Source organism: Spermophilus citellus (genome assembly GCF_964194105.1).
Source record: "Spermophilus citellus genome assembly, chromosome: 7".
NCBI classification, from domain to species: Eukaryota; Metazoa; Chordata; class Mammalia; order Rodentia; family Sciuridae; genus Spermophilus; species Spermophilus citellus.
The window spans coordinates 67,847,857-67,874,478 of NC_138188.1; the positions used below are offsets into that span (position 1 = coordinate 67,847,857).

The following is a 26,622-nucleotide window of genomic DNA, read 5'->3' on the forward strand; positions in this document are numbered from 1 at the left end:
GGCACAAATTTATTATGGCCCCAGTGAAAAGAACAAATGCTGACCGTGAGGGCAGATAGAACACTGTTTATTATATTATCCTGTTATTCCGCTCCCTCTCTGTAAAGCTGGAACAAATAATCCAAGCTGGATCATAAATGACCTGGCTATTGATTCAACCCTGGAAACAAATCTTGAGGCTAGCAGTCACAGAACCCATGTAAGAAATGGGGCCAGACCCGAGTCAAGTCGCGGAGCCGTGAATGTTTACCTTCATTTCCTATTTTTATACTATTTTCCTCCTTTCCGGGAAAACTTTTATTATATACCTGTTTGTTTTTTCTGTGTTCTCTGAACATGTTCTTTCCCTATCAGGGTTAAAAGTTATTTATATCCATGAATTAATAACTTACTATTTTACCCTTCCAGGTATATGTGGTTTTTAAATAAAGATGGCAGTTATAGAGCATTGCCTTGCATAGGAATATATAGCCTATGTGTTGTTTCAATTCCATCTCGACCAATTGTTTCTTCAGTACTTAACTTTTTAAAATTTTTTATTTGTTCTTTTAGAAATACATGACAGTAAAGTGTATTTTGACATGTTATATGTCCACAGAGTATGAATTATTCTGATTACAATCCCATTCTTGTGGTTGTGTGTGATGTGGAGTCTCACTGGTGATGTTATTACATATGAACATGGGAAAGTTATGTCTGATTTATTCTACCGTCTTTCCTATTCTCATAGTACTTAAACTTTCTGAGTCTCAGCTACTTATCTGTAAAATCAAGACAACAAAAATTACTTCCTAAATCCTGTGCCATAATAACATCTGTAACAAACGCTCTGATAGGACTTCCAGTTTCTGGTCTGGTGTGTACCAAGCGGTCACTCCGGTCACTCCACTCTAACAACAAATAAACAGCTGAACAAAGCTTAAAATCAACAACTCCTCTTAGATCCATAAAAAAAGTAAGGTTACAAGGTAAATTGCTGTCCCCTCCAAACTGAAGAAACCAATGGGCATATACAGAGAATCACAATTTGCCAGGTCGGCACCCATCAACCTCCATAGGAACCGTAACCAGGGTAGGGAAATTGCTGGAGGCTCAATGTGGACTACTTTGAGAATTAAAAAATTTAGGGAGGCCCAGTTATGAGGGCCCTTTCACTATGGCTATCAATATAAGAAGGACATTTAAATGTTATTACTAAGTCAAAGAAGCCAGACTAAAAAGCCTCCAACTATATGATGTTCTGGAAAAATAAAAACTGTGGAGATGGTAAAAAGATCAGTGATTGCCAAGATTTAGCGGGAAAGGAGGAAAGGATGGGCAAAGAAGATGCTCTAGGGTAATGAAACTGCTCTGTATAATGCTATAATGGTGGATACCTGGCATTACACATTTGTGGAAACCCATAGAATATACAACACCCAGTAAACCCTTATGTAAACTGTAGATTTGGGGTATTAATAAGGTGTTGACGTAGGCTCATGAGCTGTAGCAAATGTATCACCCTAGGATGGGATAACCGTATTAGGAGAGGCTGTGTGTTATAATTGGAACTAAGAATGTCCCCCCAAAAGCTCATGTGCTAGGCAACATGAGTGGCAATGTACAGAAGTGAAAGATTGGATTATGGAAGCTGTAACCTCATCAGAGGATTAATCTGTTTGATGAATAGACTACTGGGTGGTAACTAGGCAGGTGAGACATGGCTGAGGTGGATGGGCAACTGGGTGTGTCCTTGAGGATTATATCTTGTCTCTGGTTCCTTGAGCTCTCTCTTTCTCTCTGTTTTTCCCAGTTGCCATGAGCTGAGTACCTTTACTCCACCATGACTTTCTGCCATGATATCCTGCCTCATTTCTGGCCCAGAGCAAAGAAATCTGCTGAGACCACAAGTCCAAAAGAGTAGTTCTTTTCAGGTATTTTGGTCACATTGATGAAAAACTTACTAATACACTGTGCATATGTAAGACGGAATATTTTGGAATATCTGTACCTTCTCAAATTTTCTGTAAACCTAAATAAAACTGCTCTAAAATAAAAAGACTATGTTTTTAAAATACTCCAGTGAACCTTGGATTGTTATAAACACTTTTCACAGTTTTTTCATACTTAGATCATTGTCATTAAATTTTCTGTTTTCCATAGTCCTTGGAGGATTATAATCTCCTTGAGAGCATGGATGTGCCTTGCTTAGCACTGGTTCCCCCAGACACTGGCCCTGGGTCAGGCATTTAGTAGAGACACAACAACACTTATTAAGTGGACAAATGTCTGAATGACAGACTATGGGGGCAATGGGTATTCTGAGATTCAATACTTGACCCATTGTTTCATCCTTGTATTTCTTCTCTGCCTGGACATATAAGAAAAGTACAATTATCTTCCTTGATTGACCAATAATAGACTCTTAGTGTATGTGAAGTTTTCATCTGTATAAATGTTATTTATGAAGTCCTTTATTGCCCTCCCAAAGTCAAAATTGGTGCTCAGAACTAGGCAGGAAAGATTATTTGAACCTAAAACTCCTACTTGAAGGGGCAAGCTAGCCAGATACAGTGGCATATGCCTGTGATCCTAGCTATTCAGAAAGCTGAGGCAGGAGGATCACAAGTTTGAGTTCAGAAACTTACCAAGAACCAGTTTCAAAATGAAAAAATACAAAGGGTAAAGAATGTAGTTCAATGGCAGAGTGCCCCTGAGTTCAATCCCCTGGAGAGAGAGAGAGAGAGAGAGAGAGAGAGAGAGAGCGCTAGTAGTGTATTTTTAGTTACTATGGTTATGAATTTGAGGCAGGACAACCACTGGACATAGATGTTGTAATAGAACTACACCGATTATTCCTGCTTGGTGTCATTTTACATTAAACATCACTTCTATTATTATTGTGTTTTTTAATGTAAGTACATCAGATAGCAGGAAGAGCTACAATTTACCTGTATGAAATGGAAATGAACACACCATCTGCCTCCCCTCATTATATGTACTGCTACATCCCAGGCTGCAAAAGCTCTAGCTGTGGGACTCAGTCACCAGACCCTGAGTTCTGGTGTCTTTCTTTTGCCCTCCAGGTACATTTTTCACCCTCTGTACCCTGCTGTGGGCCCAGGGTCTGACCTTACATCTGGCTCAGAAGGATTCTCTCACCTCAGTTCAGAAGGTGGGAGGCACAGGCAGGAGAATGAAGGACAGCAGAGAATGGAGTTTGGGGAAATTCTTCCCCTGGCTCCTTCTCTGCTGAACCACCAGAGATGGTGGTTCAGGATGAAGCTGATGCCAGGCTTTCTTCACAAGGCTACCTTCTCTTGGTGTGGGAAACTCCTCTCCTGTCTTACGAGGCCTAGATGAGCTCCCTGTGGCTACTCTCAGACCCAAGGCATTGTTCAGTCTCTTGCTGATTTCTGCAAACCCTGCCCCCTTTGTTAAATGCTCCTCAGACGAACCCCTTTCTCTCCTGTCAGGACCTGACCGACATGCTACATGTGCAGAGAGTCCATGTCTAGTACTTTTGCAGCGCAATCTGGCCTTTGTGTTGCAGATCCTTAAAAATTAGCAAAGGCCAGAATGGAAACCATCTTCTATCCATTTCTCTGAATAATTCCCCCATTGCTGTGTGACATTTTTATAGCCCTAAATTATTCCCTGAATATTTACATCCTTTCAAGCCTCTCTGTGAGGTAGGTGATCATCAGTAATAGTGTCACATAGCAATTGGCTCAGGAGCAGCAGCACCACCACCACTTGGGACCCTGTTAAAGTGTGAAGGACTGCTGAACGCACCCCAGACGCAATGATTCTGCAGCTTCAGGAGTAAGCTAACAATCTGTATTTCAAGGAAATTCTAGTACACACTAAAGTCTGAAAACTATTTATTATATATTCATTTTGCTGTAAGGAGCCTCATCCTCTATAACCCAGTCCCCACCCCAATGCTGAGTAATCTTTTCTCTTTCATTGCCCCTAAATGACCAGGGGCCTGTTCAAATTCCCAATGCCCAGGTCCCACAGTGGACCCTGAATCAGAATCTCTGGGGCAGCATCTAAAAATTGAAAACCTTTGATTACTGCATCAGCTCAAGATAGTGAGAAGTTACACCTGGATAGGAATCTAGGAATCTGGAGGTAGAATGTGCACCTCCTGGAGGAAGCGGGTCTGAGGGAAGCAGGGCTGCCTTTGGACCTGACATTGGAAGGTTGTGCATTTGGAACAGGGAGAGAGGGGTTTCTGCTGTATATAGCTGGATCACGTTTGTGGCAAATTTGGATTCAGATAAGGATAGATGTTTGAACTGTATTTTGAGGTGCTTTCCCACCCGAATGTGCCTCACTTTCTCTCTCACCCCATCCCCCCCATACTGGGGATTGAATCAGGGGCACTTTATCTCTAAGCTATATCCACAGACCTTTTATTTATTTATTTGATGTAAGAAAGGGTCTTGATGAGTTGCCCTGGCTGGTCTCAAACTTGCCTCAGCCTCCTGAGTCACTGGGATTACAGGAGGGTGCCGTCACACCCGACATCCGTGGTCATATTTGATCACACAGTCTTGGTGTCCTGCTGAAGTCAGCTATCAGCTGACAGAATTCGGATATTTGGGAAGATAAAAAGAAAGAAGCAGAAAGAATATAAACAAAGGGAGAGGAAGTATATTGGGTTCTTGAATTTTCTGTATTGAGCTCTCTGAGGGCAGACTGTCTTCTTTTTTTGATGTTGGGTATCCAAGAGATTCCTGATCGTACCCTGACAGTTAAACTCCCTCTTTACTAAACAAGTCTGCTTTCGGCAAGAGCTAACCTACAAAGAGACAAACTACATCATGACTAAAATAACAGTGAAAGGATAGTACTTATGGGCTTTTCTTTCCCATTTAAAAAGTATAAAATAATAATACACTGCCATTATAAAAAATTTAAATATTTCAGAGAGGACCAAAAGTAGGGAAAAAGATTTTCTTTCCCAGGACTCTATTCCCTTTCCCCACAGATAACTAGATAACAGTTTCTTAAATAACCTTTAGTAATTTTCCTGTGTACCTAAAGTGTCTGTTAGTACCAATAAAAGAACAGAAAGCAGATCTTGTTATCATACACCTGGAGGGATACGTTTGATAGCACTTGTAATACTGCCCTTCTCTGTCTTTGTTTTTAATGATCTTTCAGGCAGGCCGATGAGTGCTATTATTTCCATTTTATTTAATGTATGATACATGGAGGTTTAAGGTCAGGTCTTAGTTCTCATTGAAGTTCATCAAATAAGTCGTTATGGAAAGTTCCTGCTACATTTGCTTTAACATAATTGAAGACATTATTTATTAAGTGACATGTAGGAATTTTCTTTTAGAATTCAGTGCTAAAGAAAGACCGTCACTCCTGAGAAACTAGAAGATGGGAATGGGAAAAAAAAAAAACAAGGAGAGAAATGAATTACAGTAGATGGGGTAGAGAGAGAAGATGGGAGGGGAGGGGAGGGGGGATAGTAGAGGATAGGAAAGGTAGCAGAATACAACAGTTACTAATATGGCATTATGTAAAAATGTGGATGTGTAACTGATGTGATTCTGCAATCTGTATTTGGGGTAAAAATGGGAGTTCATAACCCACTTCAATCTAATGTATGAAATATGATATGTCAAGAGCTTTGTAATGTTTTGAACAACCAATAAAAAAAAAAGAAAATAAAAAAAAGAAAAAGAAAAAGGGGTGGGGATGTGACTCAGTGTTAAGTGCCCCTAGTTCTATCTCTAGTGACAATAAATAAATAAATTAAATTAAATATTACTTGGAAATTATTATTATTTACTTGATGCTTGTTTAGATTTATTACTCTTGTTTTTTTCTTTTAAAATTGTTTATTTGTTGAGATATAACTTACTATGATGAGTGTATAACATGGTGGTTTTTAGTATATTCACAAAGTTGTACAATGATCACCACTACTACTCTTCTTCGTCTTTTTTAGACATTGATAGACCTTTATTTTATTCACTTATTTATATGCAGTGCTGAGAATCGAACCCAGCACCTGACACATGCTAGGTATTCGCTCTACCACTGAGCCACAATCCCAGCCCACCACTACCTAATTCTATAACATTTCATCACTCCCCACCAAAAATCCTGTATCTACTATCTGTCAATCCCCATTACTCCCTCCTCCTCCTACCCCTTAGCACCCACTAATATGCCTTCTGAATCTATGGACTTGTGATTATGGACATTTCATATAAAAAGAATTATACAATGTTAAAAAAAAGAAACTAGAAGATGTCTTCTGAAATACAGGATAGATCAGTGGTGATATTTTTGCTTCTTTTTTAAAATTTATTTTTTGTAATTGTAGTTGGACACAATACCTTCACTTTATTTATTTTTATGTGGGGCTGAGGATCGAACCCAGGGCCTCATACTTTCGAGGCAGGCAATCTACCGCTGAGCCATAACCCCAGCCCCATATTTTTGCTTCTTTTTAATTGAACCCAGTGACACTTTAACACTGAGCTACATCCCCAGATCTTTGAATCTTCTTTTTTTGAGACAGGGTGTCACTAAATTGCTTAGGTCCCCACTAAATTGCTGAGGCTGGCCTCAAACTTGCAATCCTCCTGACTCAGCCTCCCTAGTTGTTGGGATTACAGGCGTGCACCATAGTATCCAGCTTGTTTGTTTGCTTTTACTTTACTCTTTGACTGGCAAGTGCTTAGATCCCAACCAGAAGTCTCTCCATAGAAACTGATTTCTTCAGTTGACAGTTTTTTGTTCTTTCTCTTGGCTATGAGCTGCTGTTTTTATGTCACACCTTCATTGTATATTTTAATTATAAGCTGTTTTAAGCATTTCTGTGGTGTAAGGAAGATATTTTGATAAATGTAACTTTAAAAATAGGGAAAGCAAGGCACTGATGAAGACTTTACCTAACTGTACTGAGATATTTGCTGGCAAAGCTGGAACTGGGATTAGTTTGCCAAATTTTAGTTCATGCAGTTGCCTGTATTCCATGTGAGCTGAGTGCCATGAGTTTCTCTCTCAGTCATGGACCATATTGTATCTATTGTTTAAAGCATGGCAGTCTCACAAACGGCCCTGCTGAATATTGTTTGAATTGGACATGTGCTTCGGCTTTTAAAGGCCATCTCGCCCTACATTACTCATTGTTTCCAAAGGCAGTTTCTTCATATCTAGCATTGTGCACTGCTGGGTGCATGGGATTTGCCTGCACACACAATAAAAAGATGAAGGTCCTATATTTCCTGCTGCACTAAGTGGTCCTTTAAAATGCGGAACACTGTTTTTCTGTCAGTCTTTCTCCAAATAGGTAACAAATATCTATCTTGAATAAAAACATGTTAAAAAAAAAAAAAAGACAAAACACTAGAGCAGCTAGTGATGAGTAATGTTTTAATAAAGATGAGTCATGTTTTAACAAAGGGTCAACAGGAGTTCTGTTTTGTTTGAGAATTCACTTTTCTTTCAGGTCCTCATGAGGATTTTAAATTTTAAATTTTCTCTACTTAAAAAAACAACAAATTTAATTTATTCTGTGTTGAAACAGCACACTCACTTTTTATAGTAAGTATCAGAAAGCTGTTGAGAAATCTTTTCTTACCTTTTTTTTTTCCAGAGAAAACAGCAGTGTAGGATGTGACTAATTGCATCGACTCTTAAGAGCGCCCTCTAGAGGCAAAAGCTTTGAATTTCAAACCTCTATTGTAGACTGGGATTTCCTTTTCTTTCTTTTCTTTTCTTTTTCTTTCTTCTTTTTTTTTTTTTTTGTTCTTTTGTGGTGATGGGGATTGAACCCAGGGCTTTGTGCATTCGAGGCAAGCACCCTACCAGCTGAGCTTAATCCCCAGCCTGGGATTTCATTGTTTGGCCAAATGAGATTTTTCAATGCATTAGTAGAAAGAAAGTATTTGTGGAAAAATTTCCAGAGATTTTATCTTAATGAAATAAAAAAAAAATCAAATATATTATAAACATAATATAGCATCAGGCATAATTTTTTTATTTCATGAAACTAAAGAACAAGACAACTAGTTTTTTGCCAAAGACTATAGAGTGTTTATTTGGTAAGAGGCACCACATCAGGCACAGGGATCTGTGATACTGACATAATACCTCATTCAAGGATCCTATTTTTTCCTGGTGCAGTGATGCACACCTGTAATCTCAGTGACTGAGGAGGCTGAGTCAGGAGATTCCAAGTTAAGGCTAGCCTCAGCAACTTAGTGAGAACCTGTCTCAGAATAAAAAATACAAAGGGATGCAGGTGTAGAAGAACAGTGGAAGAACACATCTGAGTTCAATCCCTAGTTAAAAAAAAAAAAATCCTAGTTTTATGAGGAGTCAGATCCATCAACAGATATACCATACTACGTGTTGAGTGCAATGTAAAACCTAAATCATCCTGGCTCCAGACAGAAGAGAAAACATGGGCTGAGGTTGTAGCTCAGCAGTAGAGTACTCGCTTAGCACTGGTGCGATCCTCAGCACCACATAAAACTAAATAAAACAAAGGTTTTAAAAAATTATAAAAGAAAAAAGAAGAGAAAAACATGGTTCGTGTGTGGAATGCATGCAGAACCGTGGTAATAAGCTCCACATTGGCAGGCTAGAGAAAAGCACCATATGCAGGGGTGGCCCAGAGAGGGCGCTGCAGAGCAACAGCTCTCCACCATTTTAGTATTATGACTTCACAGTCATGAAAATTATTGAGGACCCCTTCTCAAGAGCTTTTGATTATATAAACCTCATTTATTTATGTTTTCATGTTAGAAATAAAAACAGAAATATAAAACATGGTTATTTGTTTATTTAAATACATATTACCTTAATTTCTATTTTATGGGGAAAATAATTTTCTTGAATATGAATTAATGAGAAGTGTGGTGGTGGTGAACATCTTCACGAGTCTTTTTACTGTACACAGTAGGAGACAGCTGGATTCTCCTATCTGCTCCTGCACTTGACACTGCGTGTCTGTCACTGCTGAAGACTCCACTATATGCTCATGAAAGAAAGATGGTGACAAGGCAAATAATTCCATTAGTAATATGAAAGCAGTTTCGAGTTTAGTGAATTCCCAAACCACACTTAAGGAACTAGTGCACAGCCGCAGTGTCATGATGGACAGCTGTGTGTGTCATATCAAGTGACCTAAACCTTGCCAGTAGATTGAAAGATTTCAGGCTTAGAATTATATGATTAGGGGCTGGGGTTGTATCTCAGTGGTAGAGCATTTGCCTAGGCACTGGGTTCTATCTCTAGCACCCCAAAACAAAACAAGACACAAATAAATTTTAAAAAAGAAATAAATAGTTAGGTTTGAGTTTTAATTCATTGAGTATGCAGTTGTGGAGTGGATGAAATTGAGGGACATGAGATGGAGGGAGAGAAGAAAAGCAGTTAGTTATTGCAATTATTTGGGCAAAGAGTGATCAGGGACTCAACAAGAGTAGTGGGTGATGGAAAGAAGAGAATAGATTCAGAAAACAGGAATTAAGTTATGGGACTTTGTGATTAGAGGTTGGAGAACCGGAGGAGATAAAGGCAATTGTAAAATGAAATTGATCAAATTAAATGCAGGCAGGAATATGTTACAAGGAGTCCCACTATATAATTATGATACACCATTTAAAAAAAATGCATCTGCCAGGTGCTGTGGAATACACCTGTAATCCCAGCGGCTCAGGAGACGGGGCGGGGGAGGGAGAGGGGATTGTGAGTTCAAAGCCAGTTTCAGCAATTTAGGGAGGCTCTAAGCAACTCAGCAAGGCCATATCTCTAAGTAAATAATACAAAAAAAGGTCTGGGGATGTGGCTCCATGGTTAAGTGCCCCTGGGTTCAATCTCTGGTACAAAAAAAAAAAAAAAAAAAAGAAAGGAACTCTGTCATAATTTTAACTTGGGTAACTGAGGAGAAGGTGGACAATCAAATGCTACAGGTACAACATCACTGCCAGCAGCAGGGAGAGGGTAGTGCACTTGGTTTGAGACTTGCTGCGCTGGTGGGACTCTAGGATGCCCACAGGAAGCACAGGAGGCTGAACATATGAATCCGAAGAATTGTGACAGGGACAGACTTACCTTAAAACTTGAGTTTAAGGGTCCCTTATTTGTATAGACTTTTATCAAGGAATGGGAGAGACCCCCTTCATAGGTACTCAAGGTTAGTTCTTTTCTTGGGCTGGGAGAGTAGCTCTGTGGGAGGGTGCTTACCTAGTATGCATGAGGCACCAAAGACAGAAAGAAAAAAAATATTATTGATTTTTAAAAATATACAAAGATCAGAATAGCTTTTACCTGCAGTGGGCTAATATTGATGACTCTCTCCATCTCATCTTTCCCTCTATCAGGACTCCTCACGTGGCGCCGGCTGAAGGCAGCTGCAGGTATTTTGGAGGGCCTATCAAGGGAAAATCGAGCTGGAGATATGTTTAGTTTTGATTTAGTAGAAAATATTTATGTGATTTGCAGCTGCTATACCTAAGTTATTGCTGGCTCAGCCAGTGAGGAGTCTCTGGGAAAACCCACATCCTATTCTCTACAGAAGGCAAGGCCGGATGTATTGTAGGATGAACTTCCTCTTTGACATCCAGCACTGGAATTTTGAAGGGGATGGAGGAAAAAATAAGGTTAAAAATGTACGGGGTCAGAAAAAATCTGTGGAAAACTCTCCATATCATCAGACACATAAAAAATATAGCCAGGTACAGTGACGCACACCTGTAATCCCAGCAATTTAGGAGGCTGAGGCAGGAGGATCACAAGTTCAAGACTAGCCTCAGCAACTTAGTGAGCGTAAGGTCCTTGCTTAGCATCTGGATGGCCATCTTAAGTGACAGCCACCATTTTAAGAAAAAATTTCACTTTCCTGCCCAAGAGCCTTTCTGAGAAAGGCTCACCACTCCCTCATACCAGCCCCACCCTTAACCACCTGCCTTAGGACCCACCCTGCTCTAATCCCTGAACCTGCCCCATAAAAGTTCCGAACCCCAAGCCTGTGTTGCCTTTCTCTGTCTATGGAGAGATGGCCTTTATTTGTCAGCTCTGACAAACTCTCATGTCTGTCTCTGCCTGGTCTCTTTCTTTCATTTCTCTCTCGCTCGTCTCCCAGTTCCTCACTTTCCTTTCATTTGTACTGAAACCCAGGATCAGGTTCCCTGATGTGCTGGCTCCCCTCTTCGAGGGTCACTGATCATCCCGGCCTCTATCCGAATTTCATTGTGGGACCAGGCCCTCCATTCTGCAGAACGCCCTCTCTGCATCCACCACTGGACATTCCAGGTAAGGCCCCTGTGTCTGATCCTCTGGCATTCCCAGAGTTCCCATATGGTCATGGGTACCCCCAGCCACAGCTTTCACAGTTACAGCTGATCCCTACTGTCAACAGGGTCCAGGTTTTGAGAAAAACCACTGAGGGTGATTGGGAGTTGTTCCTGGTGAGACCTCTCGGCCTTGGGTTAATCTCTACTGCTTCTGCTCCTACATAGTCCCGTCTGGGCACCCAAGTACCTCTATGGGCCCTTCCCCCAATGCTTACCCAGTGGTGTTGACAACCCCCTGAGGGTAATCATCCTCTCAACTGAGTGATACTAGAGACTGGGTCCACCAGGTGATCAGCACGCTGGTTTCATTAAAGAGGTTCATGGCATAGAAGTTAACTAGTGAGATCAAAATAAACACACACAGACTCAGTTACCTTTTTCTATGACCAGGTCCAAGACGGCTCTCACCTCTCTGGCTCTCACCTCGAACCACCCGGTGGGGCAGCAAGGCTCACTCAGGACTAGCAGGAGAGAGAGAGAGCACGCCAGGGAGTGGCCTTTTATTGGGGAACAAGAAATTCAGGGGAAAATTCCATCCAATGAAGGTCGAGGGGGGCAGCATCCCAAGGTCAGGGTCAGTGATTGGCCTAAGGGTCAGTGGTCAGTCACACCCCCACACTGACAGGCTCTCACACCTGGAGAGGGTGGGGATAGCTCCGACACAGTTTGGCCAGAACGCCTCACACCCAATCCAGGAGATGCCCAATCACGTGCGAGAATGGCTTCCCACAACTGGGGGACACCCCACCTCTAAACTCACCTCCTACGTCTCATCATAGGAGGCTCCTCATCCATTCCCAGAGTCCTCTAGGCTACCTCCTGGCTAATCTATGGTCTCTCTCACCCCAGACCTAAAACCCCCAATACTAATCTGTCTGTGCAATCAGATCTGGCCTCAATATCCTTTGGACTCTCAATAGCCACTCAACGGCACTCTAGATCACAATATTACCAGGGATCTTTTCAACTATTATGTTCAGGAAAATGGAAAGAGACATCATACATTCAGGCCTTCTTCTACGTTCTAAGCCCTCTCTGTGCAACTCTTGCTCTACTGCACAAGTCCTCTTAGCTCTTACCTCCCCTATGTCTGCTTCCAAAGGGACAGAGATCCTACCCAGGACTCTTCCTCCTTCGACCCAGTGAATGAGCCCCACCACACCACAATTCTCTTTTTAATGAAGCCTTGACAGCAACTGTCCCCTTGGCCCCACCACCATTCTGTTCTCCTACCACATGCTCATGGGCTGCCACTGCCCAACCCGAATCTCTGTGTCCTCTATGAAAGGTGGCTGGGGTAGATGGTGCAATCTGGGTTCATGTGCATTTCTCTTTGTCAGATCTTTCACAGATAGAAAAGTGGCTTGGGTCCTATACTTCAAGCCCTACCACATATATCAAAGAGTTTCAGTATCTGACCCCATCATATGATTTGACCTTCCACCATTCCATATGATCTTATCTAACACCCTCCTGCCTGAGGAGCACAGACGAGTTTGGGAGAAGCTAGAAATTATGCTGATGAGGTACATCAGACCTCCCCTGCCCATCCGATTGACAATGAAGCAGTTCCTAATGGGAACCCCAGTTGGGATTATAATTTGCCTAGAGGAGTAACTAGTAGAAACCAATTCATTACCCGCCTCATGGCAGGACTTAGAAAGGCAGCCCATAAGGCTATCAATTATGAAAAGCTCCAGGAAGTCATCCAAGATAAAAATGGAAACACTTCAGCATTTTTAGACCTCCTGACCAAGGCTTTATGACAATATACTAATCTGGACCCTGAGACTCCAGAGGGGAGACAACTATTAATGTCCTATTTTTTCCTCCCAGAGTTCCCCTGATATTAAAGCCAAACTAAGATGCCTCGAGAGGGGACCCCTAACTCCCCAAGCTGAGGTTCTGGGAGTGGCCTTTAAGGTGTATAACAAGAGAGACGAGAAGGAACAGAAACAGAAGTATCCGATGCTCCCTCAAGCCTCAGCATCTGTCCCTGGTTCCACTGGCCTGTGGAAGGGTCCCTCAAGACCGCCTGGACCCTGTTTTAAATTTGGACAGATGAGTCACTGGGTTCATACCTGTCCCAAGCCTTGCTAGCCTCCAGGCCCTTGTCCTAAATGTCATCAGATGGGACACTGGGCCATTGACTGTCCCCAAGTCTATAGTGGCCCCCAGCCACCCGGCCCTTCTGGTTCCCCTTTCAACTCCTAGGACTGGCTGCAGAGGACTGACAAGGCCCAGGTCCCCATCACCCGACCACTACCATCACTCCACGGGAACCCAGGGTAACTCTGTATTTCAGGTAGGCATATCTCCTTCCTCCTAGACACTGGGACTGTATCTTCAGTCCTCAAGGAGTTCTGGGGCCTACTACTCATTCTATGACCTCTGTTGTCAGGGTAGAAGGTAAACCTTTACAGACACCTAGCCTTGTTTGTGCTTTTGGCTCTCTAATTTTTACTCACTCCTTTTTGGTCATTCCACGGTGCCATGTTCCCCTTATGGGAAGGGATGTTCTCACAAAGTTGGGGCAACACTTTCCTTCTCCCCTCATATACGCTTTCATCCAGACTCGCCTGCTGATCCCCTGATCCTCACCCTTACCTTAGGGCCATCCCCTATTCTGTCTGCCAGTGCCTCCCATTACCCCCTTCTGAGGTGGACCCTACTGTCTGGGATGTTTCAAGTCCGTCTATCACCTCACACCATGAGCCCATTCACACCTGTCTCAAAACCCCCTCCATCTTCTGGCCCAATTACAAAACTTGCTCCTCCTCCTTGCTCCTGCTGTCTCTCTCTTTTTGCAGAGCAGCCTTGATCACATTCTCCCCTCAGCTTTGCTCTCTCCTCCAGGGATCTGAGCTGCTTTGGGATCCTGGCCTGGGAGCCCAGGACAATTACCACGCACCTTCTTCCATTCACTTAGCGCTCTTCTTCTTCATCCACACTCCGGCCTCATTTGGGCCTCAAAGCTTCCCACTGCCATTGGAACTGAAGGATGGCAGCTAAGTGACCCCCTTCTCCAGTGGACACTTCCTTTCCTGGCCTCTCTCCTTGTCATGGGCCTTTTGCTAATGCCTGTCCCCTGTATCATTAGATTTATTCAAGACCAGATGCAGAGGATCTCTAACCTAACCATGAACTAGCTTCTGCTACAGGACTTCCAACCCCTCACCAAAATTGGGCTGTCCAGAGTCAGCATTGCCCGGCACCTCCTGACCATCACCATTGCCTCAATGACACCCTGCGTCCCTAACAAGGGTCCGGACCCCCTCCCCTCCCAGCAGAAAGAAGCTACAGAAGATTGATCCAAGTCCCTGTCCCTTAAGGGGCTCAATAACAAACAAACAAACAAAAATGGGGGAATGTAAGGTCTTTGCTTAGCATCTGGATGGCCATCTTAAGAAAAATTTTCACTTTCCTGCCCAAAGGCCTTTCTGAGAAAGGCTCACCACTCCCTCATACCAACCCCACCCTTAACCACCCTGCTCGAATCCCTGAACCTGCCACATAAAAGTCTTGAACCCCAAGCCTGTGTTGCCTCTCTCTGTCTATGGAGAGATGGCCTTTATTTGTCAGCTCTGACAAATAAAACTCTCATGTGTATCTCTGCCTGGTCTCTGTCTTTCATTTCTCTCTCACCTGTCTCCCTCACTTTCCTTTCAGTGAGACCCCGTCTCAAAATTAAAAAATAAAAAGGGTTGGCAGGGTAGTTCAGTGTTCTTATTCAAACCACAGCACAAACAAACAAACAAATAACAACAAAAAACAGAGGGAAGGCAGCCTCCTAAAAGGGAGAGAATTTCTTTGATTAAAATTTCTCAAACTCTTTCAGTTGATTTCCGTGAAACACTTGTGAAACATTATATAGATCATTCTTTGGGGGCATTTGAAACAGTTTATTCAACATAGCAGAAATCTCACTGTTAAGAAAAATGCAGAACACACTTGAGTTGTGAAAGGAAGAAAAAGATGTTCATTAAAAAATATTGGAGCTGAGCATGTTGACACACACCTGTAATCCCATCTCTGGGGAGCCTGAGGCAGGAGGATCATGAGTTCAAAGCCAGCATCAGCAAAAGTGAGGTGCTAAGCAACTCAGTGAGACCCTCTCTCTAATAAAATACAAAATAGGGTTGGCTCAGTGGTCCAGTGTCCCTGGGTTAATTCCCCAGTACCAAAAAAAAAAAAAAAAGAAGAAAAATTGGTTTTAAAATTTGGTAGTTAAAAATATATATATATATATTGGTAGTTAACAATAAGGCTTATTTCTTTTTGTATAGAAATATTTATTTTTTTAAATTTTTTTTTTAATTGTTGATGTGTGGGAGACCAAACTTACACATGACTGAGTCACACTCCCCAGCTGGGTGCTGAGGCCTTCAGTCGCAGAAATGTGGCAGAGCTTTCCCCACCCTTCTTGGGTGCGAGGGAGGGTCGGTGTCCCCTGCATGGGTGTGTCTTGCTACAGCCACCTGTTCCTTTGTAATAAAACTCCTTGCCCTGTTTAGGATAGAATCTTCCATGGAAGTGCCTTGTGTGTGTCCCCTTCTCTTACTGTGCCCTTGGGTGTGGCCTACCCAGGTGTCAGTCAACCTGCTGACAGTGGACATCATGAAGATACTCAGCCCCCTGAAACCTGACCCCTTGCCTCATTTGAATAGCTTCTCCTCAATAAAATGGGTCAGCGCCTGCTCTCGCTCTCTCTCTTTCTGCGGACCCTTAAGGTCAGAGGAGCTGTCACAGCGACCCCAAAGAAAAAGGTATTTGTGTCTCTTGTGTGGTTATTTTGTGAAGCCCAGTTAGCCCAGTTCAACTGGAGTAACCCCTGAGCCTTTTAGTCGCGAGAACAGAAACCCGGCATTGATGGACCTTTATTTAATTAATTTATTTATATGTGGTACTGAGAATCGAGCCCAGTGCCTCACACATACTAGGCAAATGCTCTCTCACTGAGCCACAACCCCAGACCTAGTTTTTAGTCGCAAGTGACTACTTATATTTGACATGCTAAGTTACTTCTAGAAGAAGCACATGAAAAATAATACTATGATTTTATAAGTTGAATTTTTCTTGACAAGGATTAGTGTATTCGAAAACATCTTTTCTTTTGAAAGTCTATTATGTGCCCTGTTTTAAGTACTCAGGAAATAGAGATGCCAACATAGACAAGGTCCCTGCTCTCATGAAGCTTAAATTTTAAGTTTAGGGAGAACAGAAAAGGAGCAGAAAATGAAATCAGGGAAGAGGATTTCAGACAGAGAAGGGAGATGAAAAACAGGAACAGTAAGTGTAGCTTTCAGATGGAGAGGACCAAGGCTCCGGGAGGTGGGGCCTGAAAGCTGGCCCAGTGCTGGGTTGGGCAGAAAGTCTGGCTGGGAAGGAGGACTTCTGTGAGGAGGAGGCATCTGGTCTGAAATGTCAACAATGAGCCAGCCAAGAGAAAATCCAGGGAAGAGCCTTCTAGACAGACATGTGCACCTGATGTCACCCCCCACCCCCATAATTCTCTAAGGACACAGAATGTTGTGCTGAATGACAGGCCTGAGTAATCCACATATGCCTAAGAGATCATATTTAAATTAAAAAAAAAAAAAGTACTGGGGATCCAGCTCAGTGGGAAAAGCCCTTTTGTAATCCCCAGTACCAAAACAAATAAACAAAACAAACAAAAACCTCAAACAACAACAAAAAATATACAACTTATATTTACATGTCCCAAAGGAACAGTGAAATACAGCCACATACCAGAAATTTTGTTGGAGGAGATGAAAATAACTAAAATTAAATAGGAAAATCTAATTTACACACTCATGTGTGACCATTTAGTACTAATACAAGTGGTTCACTCTAGAAAAAAGTTTTATCTATCTCTACGTTATTGATGTAAACTAAGCGTAATAAGCTCAAGTGTGAAATGAGACCATAGGGTCAACTTGAAATGGTTCAAGCCCCATTTACATTATGATCTACCTTTGCTGAAAGATATTTTCAGGTCCCCAACAATCCCTTTTATGAAAACTCCAGCCAGTTCAAGGCAGGGTCACCATGGGCAGCAAACACATAAAATTTATCTAGACAGGAGATGAGTGTCATCACAGAGGCCACCAAACCACCTCCCAGGGACTGAAAGCGAACTGGAGTACTCAGGGGGACAGAGATCTGGCACAGAGAGAGAAAGAGAGGGAGCAGTGTCTCAAACAGAAACCAGAAAATGCAAGGAGTGGAAGTGAAGGAGGCACGTTCCCAGATGGAGCCATTTTATTTCCAAACATGATTTCAAACAGATATGCTTTCCATCTCCACACTGGATTTTCATTTTATAAAATATATTTGTTCCTAAAATCCTTCATAAATCTGCCTTTCCCCTTTGCAGTGGGAAGGAGGCAAGAAGTCAAAGGTTAAAAGGTCATGCATAGAATATTATATCCACACCAAAGTAATTACACAATGGTCTTAAATTCTTCACAAATCAATGATAAAACATGAAGATTAATTTACACCTCACTACATTTTGCAGCACTTCAAGGTTTTTCTTCATATATTAATGTTCCCATTTCACAGACAATAATATTACTAAAAGATTAACAACTTTTCATAAAACAGGAAAACAAAACAAAGTTATACTAAAAAAAAGATCAATCTGAAGAGCGTTAACATTTTTTTTTTTAATATAAGAATGAACCCAAAAGGACAATGAGACTCAAGTATTTTATCAGAAACAGTGGTTGACCCCTTTTTTCTTACTCCCTTTTCATCTCAGAGAGCTCTTTAAAAATCTGGAATCATTTTTTGTCTGTAATTATTATAGGATTTGGCTCACAATCTCGGGGGGGGGAGTGTCATTTTAAGGAACTCTGTGCATGTATTATATTTCTTATTTCTTAGGAGTAGAAAAATTCAAAATAAAGTCTACTTTTAAATGGTAATAAAATAAATAAATAAATAAAATAGGGCTATAGTGTAGCTCAGTGGTAGAGTGCTTGCCTAACATGAGCAAGGTCCTGGGATCAATCTTAGGCTCACAAAAATAAAAATAAAAATAGCATCATATGAGGATGGTAACTACCATAGCCGTAAGAACTAAATTCTCAGTTTTTAAGAAAAACAAATCTTTGATGATGCATGTATCTGAGTATATAAAATTATGACCCACCCCCCCCAACTCCCCTCCCCCTCCAGAAAAAAAAAATCACCGTAGGTCAATACAGTTTGTCCAGTTTGACAAATTGGTTGGACTTTTAGTCAGAAGACACCTTAAGGATCCAGTAATTCAGCTCTCTGATTTCACAGGAAAGGGAAAAGAGGCCCAGAGATGGTCAGTGACTCACCTAAGTACTTTAGCTAGGTGGCTTGATTATTTTTATACACACACAGGAACACACACAGACACACAGTTTCATTAACTTGTGTTTTGTACATAAAATGCTATGGGCTCTTACAATAAATTAAAAACAAGAATGTGAATTTCCATCTGTTATCTCATTGCTGGAGGTGGGAAATACCTGTCCCCCAGAGTGAGAAGGTTCTACTTTCTTTCCACAGTATGGTGTATCATGACTCAGCTGCTGCTTTCTGCAGTCCCTAAAAGTATCATGGGGCAGAAGCAGGGGTGGCAGGAAGAAGGACAGATGCTCAACTCAAATCAGATTTGACGTTTCTTACTTTGCCAAAGATGCCCCACTGGCAGTGAAGATTGACGTCAAGATAAACTTGAGTGTTGGAACTTCTAGACCTGGTTAGCAGGAGAAAATGAGGGGTGTAGGCACCAGGTACCGATGTCTGCCCTTCACCCAGAAGAATATAAGAGAGGGTTCCTCTGGCCATAAAGTGCGGAGAGAGCAGTGCGTGTCTTGTCAAAGCTATGGAACTACATGTTGAGCATCCCTTATCTGAAATACCTGGGACCAGAAGGGTTTCAAAAGGACTATATTTTTTTAGATTTCAGAATATCTGTATCTACATAATGAGATATCTTGGGGATGGGACTCAAATCTAAACAAGAAATTAACATACCCCAAAGGTAACCTAATGCATTATTATTTTTAATAAATTTGAGCATGAAAAAAACTATCAGGGTGTGGAATTTTCTACACGGGCCATCACATCAGGATCCAAATTTGGGATTTTGGAGCATTTCAGATTTCAGATTAGGGAATGCTCAACTGTATAAATTTAGAGGACTTTAGTAAGTGCCATCAGAATTTCTAATTATTTTAACTTTTATATGTTTATAAATATCAAAATATTTTGTCCTAATATCTAGTATTATTAATTGCTATTTTATCTCTTTCCATAAAATTACATGTGGATAGAATTCTAAAGTAGTATTTTTTAAAAAATACCATTCCTTTTAATATTTATTACAGATGTCTTTCAGAAAAACCCTATGTCTAGCTATATATATTAACATTAAATAACTTAAAAAATAAACAATACATTGTATTATACCAAAATAGTCCCATTTTAAAGCCATATAAGTGAAAAAGTTGAGTTCTCAAGAATGGACTAGACCTTCTAAAGGTATTTTTCATAATGTTAAACTAGTATTAAATGTACTTTATTTTCTGACTATACCAAATATATATACACACTGCTCTTAATAATTTATGCCCAAAACAGTTTTTAATGAAACAATAGGTTGTTTCATTTGTCTTGTTTTTACTTATTTCATAATAGGAAAGTTATTCTAAATCTAAATAAATTTGTTTCCAAAAGATTTCCCCAAGGAGACAGTGGTGACCAAACAATAAAAGCTTAACAAGGTGTCGCTATCCAGTGCATGCAGTCATATTTTCTAAGAATAGTTGTAGAAAGTAACTTTCAAGTATCATTTCAAGCCAGCTGGACTTAGAGATAGCTATCTCATAAAATGAACACTAGAGAGAGAACATCCTTTGAGAAACTTGTCTTGCTAGAAAGCCTTTGTCAAAATTCCCATAGGAAACAAAACCATCTACAGAGAACAGAGGGCACTTGACCCCCAGTAATGACCCAAAAGTGCACACGTGTAACACTGCTCTGAAGCCAAAGTAAACTCTAGCAAGTTGAAGAGGAGCTTACATTTTCTTAACTCATCAAAAGTCATTTTATAATCCACAGCTGATAAATTTTTGAAAAGGACATCTTGAGAAAGGCAGGATCCAAGGCAATTTGTGGCTTCTGGTCCCACTCTCTGCAGCTGTGGATATTAACGGTAGTTGACTAAAATAGAGAACAGAGAGAAAGGTCCACTTTGGGGCACCAAACTCAGATGTTTTTGTACTTAAGTTAGTCAGACTCATTTTTAAAAATTAGATTATCATAGAGTCTGCAGGGACTCAAGATTCTAAAACTCACAGGTATCAAGGAGGGGGCGGGGTTAGGTGACTAAAAAGTCCATGTTTTTCCAAAGCAGGTGCAGGAGGTCAGGAGGGGCTTGGGTCTTCCAGAAGTTTGACTCCTTTACAGGTTTTGATCCAGCCACTTGATGTAACTATCCCTAGTCCGGATTCCCACTGAGAAGTTGGTGGGCCAGCTCGTGAAAATCATGCACCCGTGGAAGCCATCCTCAAAGTGGTCGAGGGTCACCTCCACGCCTGCGCTCTCCAAACGCTTGGCGTACATGACCCCGTCGTCTCTCAGGACGTCGTGCTCACAGGTCAGAATGTAGGTCTTCGGCAGGTGCAGAAGCACTTCCTGGTCTGCGATGAGTGGGGAAGAGCGGGCATCTAGCAACTGGGGGATCTCCTGGACGATCCTGGCATTGCCCTTGGTCTGCATGACAGGCTGGTAGTTCTTTGTGATGGACGCAGGCAAGAGGGACGTCCAGTCAAGACGGGCCCGGGGGGCAACAGCCTCTTCCGCATCAAGCGAAGTGTGATTGTTCACTATCATGGCCTGCACAAAGTCGTGGTTGCCTTTTAAGTAGTCCAGCCAGTACTTCACCATGACATAGCGGGGCAGGATGGGCGTGTTCACGTTTTGCTGATAAGAGGGTGTGTTAAAATCTAAAGCTTGGAGGACCGGGTAGATTAAAGCTTGTAATTTGAGCTTATTTCTTAGGTTGGCATCTTGAGCAAACTAGAATAGAGGAAACACATTATTTCATTTTGCGTGGCTCCCTTTGCAGAAGCACACCCTTTAGAGAAGCTTCGTGCACTACTTTAAACTAGTCAAAAGCATGAACATTAAATTTCTACCAAGACCAGTATTAAGTTATGTTTACAAAGAAAGGTATGTTGTTTGTGACTCAGTTTTGAATGAACCCAGGGTGAACTCTGAATTCTTTAAACCCACATTAATGCTTAACTCATCTCTCTCGTCTGGCATTTAGTGCTGATTGGTAGGTATTGTGGACAAATAATCTGTGAATCTGATTTAATTTTTTATTCATCCCCAAAAGGCAATGAAGAGCTTCCTAAGGGGGAAAAAAAAACGAGCCCTACTCTTCCAGGAGAGGTATAGGAAAAGCTAAATGAACAGATGACAGCACTCCAAGGTGTTTTAGTAGAATCCCCTCTGATGAGCATTTAGTCTTCATGCTCCATGAGAGAGTGGGATTTAAATAATGCTGGCAATGCACCCTCCATCCTGCTTAATGAGCACATGCCCCAGAGCAAAGCTGAAATGCGAATGGCAGTGCATCCCCATCGCAGCAATCTCAGCTCACCTGCGGCTCTCTGCAGTGTGAGCACGTGACCCCATTTTGTAATTCTACTATCTAAAACTGGGCCTTGGTCATGTTCCATCTAAAAGGAAGCTAACCAAGTCACTGTGCTTCCTGGGTAACTAAAGCATCTCCGGACTTGAGATGTAACTGCTCTGTAAAAGCTAGAGAAAATGATCAATAAATAACATCTGCCAAGAAATGTACACGTCATTTCACCAAATCCTGCAATCAGATGCCTGCCCTCAGTTGTCTTCAGGCTGGGAGAGGTTGAGGGAGTTGTCTAGAGCCCTGTCTCTCTCGGGGGTGGGGCCTGTTTGACACCCCATTCTGTCTGGCTCTATGGCCTGTGGTGCCCTCCTCACTGCACAGGGTTTTCCTCTGCCATCTGTGGACACATGGGCAGCACACTTGCCCATGCAACACGGAGAATTGAGTTCTTTACTTATTATTAGTTAATAATTATTAAGAAAAAAACAAGGGATATCACAAATAAAATGGCAGATGCTATTATTGGAAGATATGAAAAGAAATCTGGAGGTGAGAAGACTGAGATGCTGTTCTTAAATTATTTAATCCATAAGAGGATGTTGTGTGTATCTTTGTATTTATACAACTACCAAAGATTTTGAGTGCTATTAGACTCCTAGGGCTAGATGACACAGTTTTTATAGAACTTATTCAGGTAAACCTCAGATCCATTTTATGTTTGTATGTGTGTGTGTGTGTGGTTGAACGGGGGATTGAGATATTCAAGGGCACTCTACCAATGAGTTATATCCCCAACCCCTTTTTATTTTTTATTTTGACACAGGATATCACTAAGTTGCCCAGGCTGAACTTGAACTTACAATAAACTCAACTTGTAATTTAACATCTAAAATAGTTGAACCAAGCTGGGTGCAAAAAAGCTCTCCTGTAAATCCCAGGTACTCTCAAGACTGAGGCTGAGGGGGCTGGGGATGTGGCTCAAGCAGTAGCGTGCTTGCCTGGCATGCGTGCGGCCCGGGTTCGATCCTCAGCTCCACATACAAACAAAGATGTTGTGTCCGCCGAAAACTAAAAAATAAATAATAAAATTCTCTCTCTCTCTAAAAAAAAAAAAAAAAAAGGCTGAGGATTTTAAGTTTCAGACCAGCCTGAGCAATTTATCTAGACCCTACTTCAAAATTTAAAAAATAAAAAAGATGGGGGACATTGCTCAATGGTAGAGTGCTTGCCTAACATGTGAGTGAGAGACCCTGGGTTCAATCCCCAGTACCACAAAAATAAATACAATGAAAAAGCTGAACTATTTCATTTCTTTTCTTTTTCATATTAAAAGAAAACTTTGGGCAAAATTTTAAAATTTGTCTCAAAGTTCTAAGAAAATGATCTGACATTTAAGAAAAACATCCCATTTTGCAAGTTAAACATGGAGAAGGTGTAGGGGATACTTAATTTCCAAGCATCACCCTTTGGAACAAAGAGCCCTCTAAAATGTTAGGCCTTTTCTAACACTGAGTGAAATCGGAGCCTCCCCAAGGACTCAGAATTGCTTCCTTCAGTGACCTGCATTCCTATTTCAAAAAGATCTGTATGCTTTGCAGGAGCAGCCCACCCAACAATGACTTTGCACAGGTAATAGAGAATGTGTTGGCCTGTTAGATGTGACCACCAGCACTACAGGACAGTGGTGTTACCTGTTGTCCAAGGGCAGCGGCCAAATTTCCACCAGCACTGTCCCCAGAAATGCCAATTCTGTCTGGGTCAACCTTGTACTTCTGTAAAACTTCTGGCTGCAGGAAGTACTTTGTGGCACGGACAACATCATGAATTTGCTCAGGAAAATAAACGTTTGGGACTAGCCTGTATCTGTGAAGACAGAAGTTGTACTCACTTAAGGACTTCATGAAGTTTTTATAAGCCACTTAAAGTTTAAAAAACAAACACTGTTTTTTTTAAAACATAAAAATAATTTTTTTGCAAGATACTTAGTTTGTAATGTAATAATTTTGTATTGGCAGTAGCTTTTTTTTTTTTTTTTGCTTGTTTGTTTTTAACTACCAGCAATCCAATAAAACAAAACACACTTATCCCCACCACTAACTCAAGAAGTAAACCTTAAAACACAGATGTTGATTATTAAGGATAGACTTACAATAGGTTTAGGAAGTTTCAGCCTGGAAGTCAATGTTCCATTCACAATGCTTTCAGCTTAGAAGGTGACTCCACAAAATCATACTTTATTGATCTCACATATAATGAATCCATATGACATTTTTCATAATTTATTTGATAAGTATTATAAAATGTGCTCCACTGAAGAGGTTCATGCCAGCCTGACACTGAACCCAAGCAAAATCTGTTCTCATGGGAGACTGAACTAAGAGATCAGCTTTAACCAGCAAAAAGAAAGCTAAGTTTGCCATTTAGTCTAGTACAGACCCTCTAGGATATTATGGGGCTTTCAAAGTTGGAGATCTCTGTGATATTACAATTGGTGATATTACAGTTGGTAATAATGAATACCTCGGTTTCATCTTATGTCCCCCTCATAATATTACCTTACGTATCCACATTGGTAGTCTTGGCATGGAGTGCCTTGCTCAGTGCCACCCTCCTCCCTTGCTTATTAATTCCCACTCATCCTTCAATCCTTAACTGGAAGGTTTCACTGCAACTCTACTTGCGTCTGAGGCAAGGTTGGCTTCTCATGGAATGTCCTGATATTTCTGTGTGCTTAGAAATACTCACCATTCTTTTTGCTTCTAATTAAAACTATTTCCTTTTGTGTTTCCTGTAAAGGCTGTGCTCTCTGATATCAGGAACCGTGTTTTATTCATCACTGTGTTTTCAGTATCTATGAGTGGTCCAGGGTCATCATCATTTATCCAATAAACCTTTTTTTTAGTATAAACAGTTTGCAAATGAAGAAACTGAGGTACAGCCAGGTATGGTGGCATATGCCTGTAATCACAGTGGCTCAGGAGAAAGAGGCAGGAGGACTGCAAATTCAAAGCCAGCAACTTAGTAAGACACTAAGCAACTTAGAGAGACCCTGTCTCAAAGTAAAAATTGAAAAGGGCTAGGAATATGGCTCAATGGTAAAGCACCTCTGGGTTCAATCCCCAGTATCAAAAAAGAAAAAAAAAACAGGTAAAGAAAAAATACTTGATTTGTAAAACAAGTCAAATACATACCAAAATAAATTAAGAGAGAAACTAATTACCTAATTAAAGTTGAATAACAGTGGAATAGCTGTGTGGCTGTGACAGAGCACTTGCTTAGTATGCAGAAGATCCTGGGTTTGATCCCCACGCACATAAACACATACACAAAACTGAATTAACAGTCATTTAAGATTTAAAGGTTTAGATTTCTATCTTATAATGAGAATGTTTACTTTCAGAAACCAATTTTTTTCTAATCTACTCTACAAAAGACCATTTATTTTCCCCACCTAAAACACAGGTATTTATTTAAACATCTTGATATTCAGTGCAGATGCAATCAAATGGGCAAAAATCTGTGAAATATTTTAATAAGTAGTGAATGCAGAACTGTTCATTCAGGAAGTGTTACACTTTGAAACTAAATGCAATAAGAAATTACCTTAGTGACTTCTATGTAGCATATAAAATAAGCTTTTTAATTTTTTTATATCTGTGGTGATCAATTAATCATCCAAAATGCTTTTCCTCCAGTTGATTTTCAGTCTTAAGCTGCCTCTGCACTGTTCCATTCATAACAGGCTAGACCAGAATTACACCATTTGGCCACTAGGTGGCAACATCTCATAAGAGTCTGTTTACCCCAATGCCTGGTCACTTCCCCATTCCAAGCTGAATGCTTAATTAAAAAAAAAAAAAAAACAAAAAACAAAACAGCGGCACTTCAAGACTCAAGTTGTGAAAATAAAGGCTGTTTTATTTCACTACCATTCTACATATCATGACAAACACTTTTCATGGTTGCCTAGGAGGTCAGAACATATTCCTAGTAGGATACAACTATGAATTAAATTTGAATTTCAGATGCTGTTTCAGAAAAGGACTCAGTGCCTTGGAACAAGGGAAATTGGTAATCTATAGGCATGCTACTGATTAATCTTGTCAATTAATAATTGACTCAGCTAACAAAGTAAACATGCATTAAAAACAACATTATGATGCAAGAGTCTTCCTAGAACCTCTGAAGATCCATATTCTAACTCCTCTTCTTATTTTTGTTCAAATTGAAAACATTCTTTAGGAACACTATTTTTGTAGACTAGAAAATATACTGAAAGTAGCTATTTTTTAGGTAACCTGGTACAAAGAAAATACACCTGAGAATTATCACTTGAAAATTATCACAAAATTTTATAATATATTCATAAAGACAGAAAACTGAGAATTAGAAGAAAATTCTTGGGTGATATAGCCAGAGAAATCATATATAAATACATCTACTATCTGCTGCTTGTGTTCAAAGCTGTGTCCCCGTAAAGTACTTTAAAAAGGAATTTTTTTTTTTTTTAAATTTAAAAATTGCCTTGGCATCTTAGAAAGACCCTGTCTCAAAATAAAAAATGAAAAGGGCTGGGGATGTAACTCAGGGGTAGAGCACCCCTGGGTTCAATCCCTGAAATCCTAAATAAGTAAATAAATAATATAGATCTTGAATAAAAGC

General features: G+C 40.8%; 1 protein-coding gene across 1 annotated transcript in view; it reads right to left on the reverse strand.

Annotated features, from left to right (window-relative positions):
* Nucleotides 1–17,564: 17,564 nt before the first annotated feature.
* NCEH1 (neutral cholesterol ester hydrolase 1) overlaps nt 17,565–26,622 on the reverse strand; it is a 71,022-nt gene continuing 61,964 nt past the window's right edge. Inside the window, exons 4-5 of the mRNA XM_081302330.1 lie at nt 23,652–23,823; nt 17,565–21,383 (exon numbers count right to left, since the gene is read on the reverse strand). Coding sequence (XP_081158456.1) covers nt 20,766–21,383; nt 23,652–23,823 — 790 coding nt within the window. The 3' untranslated portion in view covers nt 17,565–20,765. The remainder of the gene's footprint in view (nt 21,384–23,651; nt 23,824–26,622) is intronic.